Genomic DNA, 14709 nt, shown 5'->3' on the forward strand with positions numbered 1-14709 from the left:
AGGGTCTATGCTCTTAAACACTTCAAAATGCTTTATCACATGACGGTAAGACATTACTTCCTATCAAACTCAGGGCTTTAACTATTATTTTTTTCTCCTTTAGAAATATCATTTTAGAACTTGAACCAATACCCACCTTTACTTCCTTCTTTTCTTCAAAAAAATTTTTTTGAACACCTGGTGGAAGCCACTGGAATGATCTAACATTTATTTACCTAATAGCAGCTTTCTCTTGTATACATTTCTACCTCCTCATTGCAAAAGAATATATTTCTATAGGTGAGCTGAATATTTTAATCTATGTGTTAATACTCTAGAGCCTAAGGACTGAAAAAAAAAGAAATAAAATATATTTTAACCAACTATTGCTCTATCTATGGGCATAGGACTGGCACCAACTCCTGGTTGAGTTGCTATATACTTCTAGCCAGAGAACTAAAATGTGCTTCTCAGGAAATAAACCTTGCTCTGGCCACTTGAGTCAACAAAAAATTGTACATCTACTTACTAAATTTACGGAAGATGCTATAGGGAAACAAAGAAAAGCTAGCTCTATTCCCTCATGGAGCCTGTAATCCATTTAGGAAGAAAAGATATTTTAAAAAATGCAACAGCACAAGATGAGGCAGTAGCTCAGATTATGGTTTTGGAAAAGAAGTAGTTAGTATGGACAGGGGTAAACAGAATAACCAGGGAAGGCTTGATGGTGAAGTAATCAGGGGAGAAAAGAAAAGAAGGAAAAGAACATGTTCAGGGAACAAAGAAGGTGTGTAAGGTGTGTCTAGAGGAGAGAGCAATGAGAGAGTTAGAAATGTGAGCTGGATGCATAATCAAATCAAATATAGAGGGCATATATTATTTGTATCAGAATAAAATGCCACGAATTTAGGAAATAAAAATTGATCTCAAACATTCTTCATACTTCACGGGGCTAGAACACAAGATTCCTCTGACCCTAAAAAAGGGTCAGCTTACTACATGTTCAATAGAGACATGCCAACTTCATGGCATCAACTCTGGACCTAATGTCCTTGTTGTGTAGGTGTTTACACTATCGTTTAATTAATACACCATAAATGTATATTCTTAGAATTTTAATTAACATAGTACAGAGTTTCTGATTAAGAAACTCAAAACCTGCTTTGCATACTGAAATATAATTAAAATTACAGAGATCTAGTTGCATTCATCTAATTCAGCACACATAACTTCAGATGAAATTTCTACTTGAGCATCAGAGAGAAAAATACTACAAAAATTACCAACTGGGCCACAACGGACATATAAGTGGTAGAGTATGAAAAGGGTAGTATTTTAATAGTATAAAATAAATGTTCTACAGAAAGCTTGCAAATAGCCACTTACAGTTTCCACTGGATTAGTTGCAAAGTGCAGGCATTTCTCTTAATGCTTAAAAATCCCCATATTCTAAAAAATCACACACTAAAATAAGGCCTACACAGGGGCAGGACAGACCATTCAAAACCTATCAACTTTGTCATAAAAAAACTAATGAAACAATAATAAACCTAAATAAAAATACTAACAGTTTAAAAACTGTTAAATTCCTTAATAAAAAACAATACTAAATAAATGTAGGACTCTTTAAAAAAGGGTGAGGGTAGTTTGATGAACGGGAGTGAAAGCAGATGGAGGCTGCTGGTTCACCAGGCCAAAGGTGAAACGCACAAGGCTGGGGAGAACCAGCAACAAACTCTTCCAAGACAAAGCACCGCTCATCCCAGCCAACAGGGAGCACGTGGGGCAGAGGGGCCTCTCCGGTCCGTGTCCCTTGCTGTGCTACTGGCTGCACTACTGTGTTTGGTGCTCGGCTGTTCTCGCTTGTGGTGTGGAGCAGTGTGCTGAAAACCACTACTCACGATTCAGCATGAATTCTGCCTGACACTAACACAATCCCCATACTCACCAAGTGCTACGAGTTACTCCCACTAGACAAAACGCACGTTTCCGTATTGGTGAATTCAATCAACCCAAGTTCGAACAGGCTATTGAACCCGAGGACGGTCGGGGGGTTCCTGACTCAACGACGCCATTTGATATACGGGACTTGAGCATCCGTGGATTCCACTGGGGTCCTGGAACCAACTATCCCCCCCACCCCCCACCCCATACCGAGGAACTGCTGTATATGTTACCATCATTCATTCTTCTTGGGGGTCATACAGGAACTGCATTTAAATTAAGGGAGAAATTCCATTCTTAAATCTTTCTTTTTAGATCTCTATTTAAAAGGTCAGTTTGTAATACACCTATTTCCATGAAAAACCGGACAAATTTGAACTATAAAATTTTAGTTCTTGAGAGTATCTCTTTTATTATTATTATTTTAATTAATTAATTATTTTTGGCTGCGTTGGGTCTTTGTTGCTGCACGCGGGCTTTCTCTAGATGAAGTGAGCGGGGGCTACTCTTCGTTGTGGTGCGTAGGATTCTCATTGTGGCTTCTCTCATTGCAGAGCATAGGCTCTAGGCACACGGGTTTCAGTAGTTGTGGCACGTGGGCTCAGTAGTTGTGGCTCGCAGGCTGTAGAGTGCAGCCTCAGTAGTTGTGGCACAAGGGCTTAGTTGCTCCGCAGCATGTGGGATCTTCCTGGACCAGGGCTTGAACCCGTGTCCCCTGCATTTGCAGGCGGATTCTTAACCACTGCACCACCAGGGAAGCCCCCTATTATTATTATTTTAAAAATATTTATTTATTTATTTTTGGCTACACTGGGTCTTGGTTGCAGCACGAGGGACCTTCGTTGCAGCACGTAGGATCCTTAGTTGCGGCATGCGGGATCTTTTAGTTGCGGCATGCGGACTCTTAGTTGCAGCACACATGCGGGATCTAGTTCCCCGACCAGGGATCGAACCCTGGCACCCTGTATTGGGCACGCAGTGTCTTACCCAATGGACTACCAGGGAAGTCCCTTGAGTGTCTCTCTCTTATTCCAATATTTAATCTGTGAGGATCTTTTTAATTTTTATCTTTTTATTATGGAAAATTCCAAACATACGAGAAAGTACAGAGAACAATATAATGACCCTCTATATACCTATCACTTCAAAAATTATCATGGATGACGGTATTTAATCTATACCATCATCCATTTCCCTTCACTTTATTTTGAAGCAAATCTGAGACTCGCCTGTCATTTTACCTATAAACATTTCTGTATGTATGTAAGAGTCTTTTTTTTTTTTTGCGGTACGCGGGCCTCTCACTGTTGTGGCCTCTCCCGTTGCGGAGCTCAGGCTCCGGACGCGCAGGCTCAGCGGCCACGGCTCACGGGCCCAGCCGCTCCGCAGCACGTGGGATCTTCCCGGACCGGGGCACGAACCCGTGTCCCCTGCATTGGCAGGTGGACTCTCAACCACTGCGCCACCAGGGAAGCCCTGTAAGAGTCTTTTAAACAGATCTTTGCGGGGAAAGGAAATGAGCCATTCATGCTCGAATGGGATAACCACATGAAAGCCTTAATTTTTGGAATTTCTCCAACTCTATTGTGATAGCTTAAAAAACATCACTGAAACTCCACAGGGAGTGTGTATCAAGATTCTCTAGAAGTGCTACCTTTGCCTGGTGTTTGGCTAGAAAGGCAATATGGTGTAGTGGTTAAGCACAGGGACTTATGTCGGCTGGTTTGGCTTCATCCTCCAGCTCCACCACTTACTAGCTGTGTGGTCTTGAGCTCACTAATTAACCTCTGTGTTCATGTGTAAAATGAGGATAATAACACTACCTAGTTCACAGAGATATTCTGAGGAATAAATGAGTTAACATACATAAAGTGCTTGGAACAGTTCCTGGCTTACAATAAGCACCGTGTGCTAGCATCTGTATAACATGGAGGTGCAACAGTTACTATTAAAGATTAAAAACAAGGTAACAAAATTCTTTTTTATTGACTCAAGAATGCCAGAGTGCTGTAAGAAAGACCCAGTAATGATTTCTAGGGATCAAGACAAGTAGATGTCAACAGAAAGCCTTCACAGTCAATCTGGGGCTCGGAAGAACAGCAACCCAGTTTTGCTTTGTAATGAATTTTATTACCCCAAGTTTTAAAAAGTCAAAGCCAAACAAACAAGTGAAATTTCAGAACAACAACAACAACAACAAAATATATATATATGTGTGTGTGTGTGTGTGTGTGTGTGTACCTTGGCATCAGCTTCCCAACACTGATGTAACAGTTCAGCAAAACTCTTCGGGCAACTGCTTGGAATGGTTAATCTCTGTAACAGGGAAAGAAAAAAATAAATCAAAACAAAACACAAGGATTTTCTCACTAAAGGAAGGAAATTCTAATTGAAAGGTATAAAAGAGTTAATTTAGTAGCATAAACAAGACATAAAATTTAAAACTTGCATTGATTAATATGTGACTGGTGAGAATTTACATTTAGGTTCATAGCATCTAATCTCTAAAGACACTTTACCGTTTTCCTCCAAAGAGGAATCACAGTGGATGAAGAAATAGGGTTCAGCACAACAAGTGCAACAAAATATAGAATCAAGTCTAAAAGAAACCAGTACGAGAGGGGCCAGTTGGAACTTAAATACTAAATCTAAACCACACATCTATCACTGTATTTTTATAGACAACTATGAGATATGCAAACAGGCCAGGTAACTAGGAAAACAGTTCAGCTTTGGCAATAGTGTACAACTTCTGAAAACATCTTGAGCACAGAGATAATTTTAAAGAAGTGTGCATTCTCTCAGCAGCAAATGAGACATTCTGAATGGATGACTCATGGCTTAGTTTTGGTCAAATGCACAAATTATAAGGACTTGATAGAACAGATTATGTGAGGATTAGTCTTGTTCTAACATTGTACAGCAGTGGTTCTCACAGGACATGTAATGCCCCCAGGGGCAGTTCACAGATCTACAGAGACATTTTTGTTTGTTTGTTTGTTTGTTTGTTTGCCCCACTGCGGAGCACAGGATCCGGACGCGCAGGCTCAGCAGCCATGGCTCACGGGCCCAGCCACTCCGCGGCATGTGGGATCTTCCCGGACCGGGGCACGAACCCGTGTCCCCTGCATCGGCAGGCGGACTCTCAACCACTGCGCCACCAGGGAAGCCCTACAGAGACATTTTTGTTTTAAAGTCTGGAGGGTTGCACCTGGAGCAGGTCAAGGATGCTGGCCATCTTTCGATATATAGTAAAGCCCTGATTAAAAATTCTCCTGCATTCCACCAAACTTCAAATGCCCCAGGTGCATTCATGTGAATAAAACAAGAAAACAATGAGGCTTATAATTTTCTGAGCCTTAGAATCTGATTTATAAATAGAGTATTTTTAAAGATATTTTAAAAATACACTGAACATTCTATGAATGCAACTACTAAATAAAATAAATCAAGGGCAGATTGATTTTTGCATTATTCATAACCTTACCAAGATTTTGGGAAAATGTTGCCTACAACAGTGTTGCTCATGGTACTGGAATCATTAATACAACCCATTTCTACTCTGCATTTGTAGCTGTTGAATTCTATTTATCCATAGGTGGAAGCATCTAAAACTTCCATCATCACCTCTACTGTTGTTATGCCTGAGCATTTACACATTGCAATACATATTTACTTCTTCCTTATATTACATTTAGAGCATCATGTTGACTTAAAATACAATGTTGTACTACCTCCGAATTTCATTTCAGGGAAGAAGACGAAGCATTAACATAGTTGTTATAAAGAGAGCATTGGATGTGATAGAGCTGAGAACCTCTTTACTAAGAAGATTTATTTCACAGTATTTTTTGCCAAGAAGTTTTGCAAATAAAAAACAAAACAATTTAGTTGGATTTGGGGGAGGCTACGTATAAAACTAGAAAAACAGTTGCCTTGGCAAGAAAACAGACAATCTATATTTGGAATTAAAATAAAAATAAACCAAAAAAAATAAAACTTTAAAGCAAAGTAAAAAAACAAAAAAACAACTCTCCAACTTAGAGGCTACACTAAGCATTTTTCAACTTCTGGTCTTGTGATTTCATAGAATAGAGCAAGATGTAGTAAATGGTACTATTATTTTACTGTAATGCAAACTGGAAACCTTTTGATGAAGGTCAAAAGGAAAATCATGTGTTTACTTAAAAAAAAAAGTAAGATGGTTGGGGATGGCAACTAATAAAAACAGTGACTGCAATTATGTGACTGAATGTACTCCATGTGTAATGAAAAATAAGTTTTCATAAAAGGTAACATTTTCAACATAACTTTAGCACAACATTTTCCCAAGAACTGAAATGTGAACTGGCTGAATATGGATGTTGATCTTTTCTTACTGACAAACTTTTTAGATACCACATGTAAGACATTATAAAAGGAGACATAATTATTTTAAATTATCTGAGATGGTCAAAGATCAGTTAAATCTAGACTCAGACACTTCATGTAACGGATTATTTTGGTACACTAAAAAGTACTTTAAAAGAGAATCTAAAATATTTAAGTCCTGATTACATAACTGTGGGCATTCCTAATTCATTAAAACATCCTGAAATAACCAGATATTAGCACCAGGTTTGCAACACTACTTAAAACTTAAATATTTTAAAGTAAAACAGTTTCAAATTTAAAATTAAAATATTTCCTAATCACTAAATTAGGCATGATATTTTTTAAAAAGATCATATTCTTTTTTGCACCATTTTCAACGTAAGATGCAATAATTATTTTTTAAGTCAAGTTCATTATCTTTTTTTAAAGTGTAGTCAAGAACAATGGATTAAGTTTTTGAGGATTTCTATGTTAACAAAGAATAGTAATTTTGCTACTTAGAATAAAACATATTTAAGCATTTATAAAGATAGGAATTATAATGCCAGAACACTCTGAATGACTACTAATTGAGTTTTATGGAAATTACAAAGGCAGATAGACACATCTGTAAGGTTTTTAAAATTTATTAGTAATACCCTCTTAATTTCATGCTTTCTATGAGTCCACTGTTTGCTTTGTAAAGTTTAACAGTGTTTTATGGATTCTAGTTTCAATAGGATTTAATAATAGGAAAAATGATTGAAGACCTTATTTCATTATTAAGGGTTTGGAATTAAAGGTCTTCAGATATAATTTTTAGAAAGTATCGATCTTCCTATAGATGCAAAAAGTAATCCTAAATGGTGAAACCAAATAAGGTCTAGAGTCTGGTTAACAGTAATGTATCAGTGTCAATTTTCTGGTTTTCATACTATACTATACCTATGTCTCACCAGTGGGGGAAGCAGGGTGAAGGGTACACAGAATTCTTTGTAATATTTTTGCAGCTTCCTATGAGTCTAGGATGACTAGCATTCTAGTGTGACTAGCTCACATTTAAAATGTCTCTCTGAAAGTTTAAACATGTCATCCTTTATTTCAATGAGGCCTCTTAAAAAAAACTATAGCTTTCTCTTTTCAACTCAATAGCGCAAGGTATTCCAGAGTAAAAATAACTAAAATAAAATAACTGGAATTTGAAGGGATTTTTACAAATTGTATTTAAGTCAAAGTCTCAATTTTATTGTAAAATAAAATAAATCCTTGGGAATTATTTTAATGCTATCTCAACAGAATTTGTTTTGGTAATAAGTGCCTCCATTTATGAGGTAGAATGAAGACATTTTCTTGAATGATGACAATGGAAACTACATTTCAACTTAATTTCCATATTCTGATAAATGAAATAAATATGCAGAATGAGAACAGACAAACAAATATCCTTGTTAATACCCAATTTTCATTAGGTTCATTATAAAGTTGAGAAAAATTACTTCACCGTGTGGATTTCTTTCAAATGACTATTTCATTTAATAAATATAGTATGCGAGGCATTTGAAGAGTCTCCATCTGTTATTAGCTGATCATGAGATCACACCACGGACACTCTACTTTAGGGGATTCCTGGGGAGAAAGGGGGAGACGGCCTCCTCATGTAGCCTGCTGAGGAGATTCTGAAGGTTATTTATGGGGGACTCTCAACCCTCAAGTCAGCTACTCAAAGGCAGCTTCTAAATTCATTTTTCTCTTTGTTTTTAAAGTGCTTTAGATTCACACCTTTTCTGCCCTCCTTTAAATGAAATATTTTAAAATATTAGTTAGTCTGTCTTATACATATTTGGAGGGTCCAGTCAGCTTTTAAAAAAAATTTCCTCCTAGTTTATCTTGAAACGATACAGAGGGAAAAAATGACATTGAGTGTTCTGCTCCAAAGTCAACAGAAGGTCAATAATCTTCTTCACTCTATTTGTCAACCCAGAACTACACGTCTAATCATCTCACTGGCAAAAGAAACTGAACAGAATCAAGTGGGTTCTCATACCATGAGATAATCAGTTACCTTGTGTGTGAGGTCTGATTTAATAGCACACCAGGAATAACCATCCCATTTAATTAAAACAGAACAGCCTCTGTGAAACAATGAGTAAGACACATTCTTGAATATAACATCTTTTTATTTTTCTTAAATTGGCAGCTCTCTCCCATCAAGTTCAGCTATCATGAACATTTCATCCATTCTCAATGGCTCAGGAGGACAAATTAATAAGGTAACCATGAATTATGTGATCTAAAATATGGAAACTTGGTTTCTCTCAGTCAATAGCAGCTTTTTGATTGATCTAGTTTGCTCCTGCACTCACGTGGGGAGCGGATCAATCTAATTCTTTTAAAGCGTTAAAAAGGGAATATTGCTACATATTCACCGTTTTGCAAATTATTTTACCCTAAGCCTGCACCCTTCCCTTTTGTGAAGGGCACAGATAAGATGTGGAAATGAAGAAGTTTTGTGAAATAAAGTTGTTTTGCAGCCTTGCAAAGACAACTGCATGCTTCCATTACTTGATCTAACTTCTCATAATACCTTGATAATGGATGCTTCATCCTTATGCTGAGAATTTCCATGGCTGTGCGTTTCAGTCACAATTTTAAACCTTTCAAAATGTATTTGCTGTCTTTGATATGAATGTACCATGTTCTCTGATGTTGGCTCATGGGTCCAACTAACGGAAAGCCTCAATTTGTGGGAAGAAGAAAAGCGAGGCTGGGGACACAGCACAAACGGTGTTTACGCCACTGAAGTTCTTTTGAAATGGAAAGGCTCTGCATGAAGAAGGGAACAGTTATGCCACTGCCTCGCCAATTCCAGTGAGGAGCTCATCTTCAATGTAGTGTTCAACGTAGGTGGCAAAACTGTAATTTTTCCCTTTTTTGAAACTATTTTTTCTTCTTTTATTTTTGAAATTCTCATCTAAGCGACAGTTTCTTGTACTATAGTGACTCCTGCTGGGAGAGGTAAGTTGAAGTAGCTGAAGGTCTCTTACAGATATACCAACTCCCGGACAGTAAAAAAGATGTCCTAAACGCAGGAGATGGAGTTAAAACTGTTCCCCTACCTTGGACGCAATGGCTTCTTTCATCACTAAGAACAAACCCCTAGGTTTTACAATTGAGACTGAGAAACTAGTACAGTACTTGTACAATTTTTGATCTACAGCATCACGACGTGAAGCTGCAACAATTAGATGTAAAGGGTCCATTCATGAGGAATAACATCACTTTGACCCTTTGTGTTAGCTCCTACTGCTAATCTTTCCATAAGCGTGAACTTACTTTCAATTTGAAGAAGATGAAAAAGTCTTTTGCAAAACCCCAATACTGTTTTCTGATCTATGTACCTGAATGGAGGATCGCAGTCTTACCTCGTTTTTTTCCACTACAAGCCAAGCTACTTGTAATCCTTCCAGACCTTTAAAGGGGGCCTCCCTTGTTAGCATCTCCCAGAGAACCTGGAACAAAAAGAAAATGGAATTTTTATTCTTGTACTTCATATTTTTGGTATATTACTGAAACTTTAACATTTAACTGTATCCAGTTACCAGGCACAACCAACTCCATCTGTAGAAACTTGGGCAAAATGTATATATTCATGCAGAGGACTTCTTCCATATATTTTATATATATATATATTTTTTAGTTGTTGTTGTTGCTGTTCTTTTTTTATATTAAAAACAAAAAATCTGGTTTAGGAATTAGAATGTCTAGAGCCAGGCTTAAAAGTTTATGAAACCAGTGGGCCTCAGTGATTTAACTTTATCTTGTAAATTAACAGAATTCTCATGTAACACCACAAACTAGACTTTATATTTTGTTGGTCAAAACTCTTTTGCACCTTCAATCTCTGATAAACTGCTCTATAAGATAATAACTGGGAATTCAACCATATTTTCAAAGGTTCAATAATGGTCTCATAAAAAAAAAAAAAAAATCGAGGGCCAAATCCAAATCACTGGCTAAACCACTTACTCCACAATGGCAGGTACTCGCCAAACTGTAACATTTAGATTTTGTGCTTTGGAGAAATCTCTCTCAAAATGAGTCAGTCTAAAGGATTCATTTTCCTCCACCTACCACATAATTTATTATACTATATTCTAAAATGTAATAAACGCCTTATATATATACATATATATAGGCTGTGTATGCGTTCATGCGTGTGCAAATTTATGTTTGTGTTATCTCTCTGCAATCCTTGAGATTAGCAGGATTAATAAATTTGTACTGAAGCAAACTGACGCTGGAAATGCTGAAAACAGCCAATGATTTTGTATTCTCTTTAAACTCTGAGTAATGGAGATTTTTACATTCAGTTTCTTTCTCTATTTATACACATGAGTATTAAGATTTGAATCTACCAATGCTTTTGTGAAGTGCAAAAACAATTATAATTTTTTCAATGATAATCGTAATAATAACAACCACTATCATTTATTGAGTGATTATGTTCCAGTTACTCTGTTAAACCCTTTTGGTATGTTATCATGATTAATCTCAATCCCATCAGAGAGGTATCATTCTCATTGTATAGATGAGGAAACTAAGGCTTAAGGAAGTTAAATAAACTTGCCCAAAGGCACTGAGTTACCAGGTGGCAGAGCTAGAATATGAATTTGCTGTCTCACCCCTAAAGGTCAAGGTCTTGACCACATGTAATTGTAGAGAGGGAAGAGCTACAGTATAAGAGAGAATGCAGCGGGCCCTACTTTCGGTATGGAGCCATGGCAGAAGCAAATTCAGCACCTCTGATTTACACTTCTGTTGTTCTAAAAACAAAAACCCATTTCTAAATAAGAATGTAGATTGAGGATATATACACTATTCAAGGGAATCCAATATCCACTATTTCCTCAGCCAGCGCTCGGTCTTATTGGAGCCATAACATGTTAAATGAATTCTGGCTAATACGAAGATAATTAGCAGCAAAATCAGGGAAACTGGCAGACGCTGCTCAAGCAGGAGGAAAAGAAATTCACGGAAACCTCTTTGGGCTTTTAATCAAGTGTGTCAGGTACTTCTTTAGAAGAGCTACTGAATAATTCTATTTGAGTCACAGAAGTGCTTAGGAAAAGGTAAGGGGCATCCCAGAAGGGGATGATTCCAGCAAACACTGAATGTAAAGAAAGGGTGAGAACTAGAACAGGTGTGTGGTAACCTGACACAGGGCGGCACGGGGCTGGGGTGGGGGACAGAGGCAGCAAGAGGGCTGAGCAGGAAATGAAGCCCCTCAGTTTGTTGCAATTACCACCCTCCCGGTGGTGGGATTGGGGAGGGGAAGGCGTATGAAGGGCAAGTAAGTGAATGGATTTGGCATTCCTAAGGAGAATGGGAAGAATGACTGCCTCAAATAAATCTGATGCCCTGGACCCCCAAAACGTCTGGATAAGCAGCCTTGCACCCCTCCTTCTGGAGTCGGGCCTGCCTGCACATGCGCACACATATGCACAAAGGCGGCCTGGGTTTTGTGGGGTAAGATGCAGAACCAAGAGCCTGGGGAGTGACACCAGAAAAAGATTTATGTCATTCTTTATCCCAAAATATTCAGTTGGAAAGTGTCCAAAAATCTAATAAGACCCGAGTTATATTTCTCCGAGGGTTCTAATCCTGGAAAAGATAAGATAGTTTCATTCTACTCCCTCTCTGTGTCTCTAAAGAGCTACCACAGCTGAGGGAGCCACTTGATGGATGTGAAACTGGCAAGAATGGTGGGGATGGTGTCCTTAATCACTGGGTCCTGAAGCCCAAATGAGGTCTTTAGTTTAATTCCAGGATCAGCACATCTCAAGATTTCCTATTATTTATTCACCATTCAGAAATGTTTCAAAAAAGTAGGTGGTATGAGATAGGACAACAGCTTTTTCTACTGAACAAAATGACATGTGGCACAAAAAATGTAACTTTGTGGAGGAAGTCACTTAGAGGTCAAAAAGTATATTAAACTGTGACCGAAAATATCAGTTATGGAAAATGCAGGCCAAACATTATTGTGATCTTTCACCTTAAAAATATTTTCCAACTCATTTTATATTGAGACATCCCCATGTTTAAACTGGGTTCACAAGGGAAATTTCTATTTTCAGTTTACAGAAGAGAAACTTGGACAAGGCTGTGTACTTTTCCTGCCTTTTCTTTTACAAACAATGGAAAGCCATTACCTGAGCCGGGCTGGTTCTGGAACAGGGCTCAGAGACAAGTGAGGCAGTGATGCTCGCTCTTAAGCTACTCTATTTTCAAAGCTGGTTTTGGCTGAGAAGCTTCTGAGAAGGTAATCCTTTCTTCATTGGCATTAGGAGAGCTTTGTTTTTAAAGAGTGGCTAGGTCTTGAGTTCTCAGAAGGCTAATTCTTCAATGATTTTGGCTCTCCTGAAGTCTTTTCTTTTTCGTGGATAATATCCTAAACACTCCTGGATTAGTCCTTCAAGAGAAGTCACCAGAAGGGGGTAGAAAAAACCTACTGCCTTATAAAACAGAAACAATTCCCTGCCTAGCGAATACCAGCGCAGAAGCAAGGATCACAAGATCCATTTCTGGCATTTCACCAGCACGTTTATTTCAGGGCTATACAAGGCTGGCTAGTCTCCTCATGTGTTAAGAAGAAACAGAGGTTAATTAAACTGGGGAGGGCTAGGGACTTTGAGACTATGAAGGGCTAAATTCTTACAGCAAGTCTGAGAAAGAAAAATAAAAAGCAAACATATATTGGGGTTTGGGGGATGGGTTTCAAAAAAGGGACAACTGTTTTTTATGTTCTTATTCACCTGCATGTGACTGCTCTGTGGCTGGGAGCTCAATTAATGGAGCAGGCTTTTTAATGAACCCTGGTATGTGTTCTGCAAACAGATGCACCTACTGACAAAGGAGTTCTGGTTACTCACCTGTTTTGAAAGGACATCAAAAATTCTAAATGCCCGCATTGCTCTCCTAGATAGATATAATTTTCAAGGTTTATGCACTATAAACTTCTACAGCTAACATGGCCCCTACCTTAATAGCTGTCCTCTACTGCTCTTTTAGGGACATGTAACGCTATTTTCATTAAAAAAAAAAAAAACGGATTGTTTAAACAAAAAGGCTCAGTAAAGCATACCTTGTACTTTTTCTTTCACTAATGGTGTTAATTGACAGTACTATGGGAAGGGGTCAGAATTAAATAAAATCCTGATTTGTCATTTATAATTAAATGAGCACATGTGCACTTTTCTGAATGGAATTCTGCTGATGCAGCTATGGGGTAAGAATAACCAGCATTCTGAGTAAACCCCTCTCTTTAAGATAGCAAAAGAGTAGCCCCTGTTTTAAAACTAACATGCAATGGGACAGAGTGAGAATTGTGGTTCCTTATCAAAATACTAGGAACCGTTCTTCAGCCATGTGGCTTGTCTTCCAATCTTGAATAAGAGGGTTCCACAGGGGTCTCAAATGTCAGTCCGCTACAGATGGCAGAGTGGTTTCACCGGTTTTAAAGAGTTGTAAAAAACAAAAGAATATGCAACAGAGATTGTAAGTGGTCCTCGTAGTCTAAAATATTTACTATCTGGCCTTTATAGAAAAAGTTTGCTGGCTCCTGTTTCCACAGGATAAAATGAGACACTGGTCCCAAGGAGCAGGCAAAGTAAAATGTAAATTGCCCTAAGTTGGTGTCTAGCACAGTGCCTGACACAATAAATAGATTTTTGCTTAAAAGTGAGGAACATAGGGCTTCCCTGGTGGCGCAGTGGTTGAGAGTCCACCTGCCGATGCAGGGGACACGGGTTCGTGCCCCGGTCCGGGAAGATCCCACATGCCGCGGAGCGGCTGGGCCCGTGAGCCATGGCCGCTGAGCCTGCGCGTCTGGAGCCTGTGCTCTGCAACGGGAGAGGCCACAACAGTGAGAGGCCCGTGTACCGCAAAAAAAAAAAAAAAAAAAATGCGGAACATAACTTCATTAAGAGGAAATAATCTCACAAACAGTCTTAAATCGCAACAAATTTCCCCATTTTCAGACTCCCCAGCAGATGACTTGTAGAATGGTTAGAACGTAGTAACTTTTGACATACGGGACCAGCTTTAGAACATATTTCTTCAGGAACTTTTGGTTTTTTCCCTTTCTTTTGATAAGAATTATTTTATCACTGTCTAAAATAGGTTATAGCCTTCATTATTAGAAGCACACAGAATTAAGGAAAATTAGGTATTTAACCTGATGCTACTACTGTCTTCCAACTTTTACAATTCTAGCCTTTCATCAAAAACATATATTTCATTCATGAAATGATTTTTTTCAATAGCCAACAAAACTGCTATTATATTAATTTGGTATACATAAGATGTACTAATGATTTAGAAAAAGCTAGCTAACTGAAACCAGCCCAGAACTTACTGAGGCTAGCAGTAATT

General features: G+C 38.2%; 1 protein-coding gene across 2 annotated transcripts in view; it reads right to left on the reverse strand.

The window, feature by feature from the left end:
• Nucleotides 1–14709, reverse strand: part of MAP3K20 (mitogen-activated protein kinase kinase kinase 20) — a 173843-nt gene that overhangs the window by 61763 nt on the left and 97371 nt on the right. For both annotated transcript variants that reach the window (XM_029225330.1, XM_029225329.1), the window contains exons 8-9: nucleotides 9699–9785; nucleotides 4165–4239 (exon numbers count right to left, since the gene is read on the reverse strand). In XM_029225330.1, coding sequence (XP_029081163.1) covers nucleotides 4165–4239; nucleotides 9699–9785 — 162 coding nt within the window. The remainder of the gene's footprint in view (nucleotides 1–4164; nucleotides 4240–9698; nucleotides 9786–14709) is intronic.

The sequence above is a fragment of the Monodon monoceros genome, unplaced genomic scaffold (genome assembly GCF_005190385.1).
Source record: "Monodon monoceros isolate NGI ecotype Baffin Bay Population unplaced genomic scaffold, NGI_Narwhal_1 Super_Scaffold_16, whole genome shotgun sequence".
NCBI lineage: Eukaryota > Metazoa > Chordata > Mammalia > Artiodactyla > Monodontidae > Monodon > Monodon monoceros.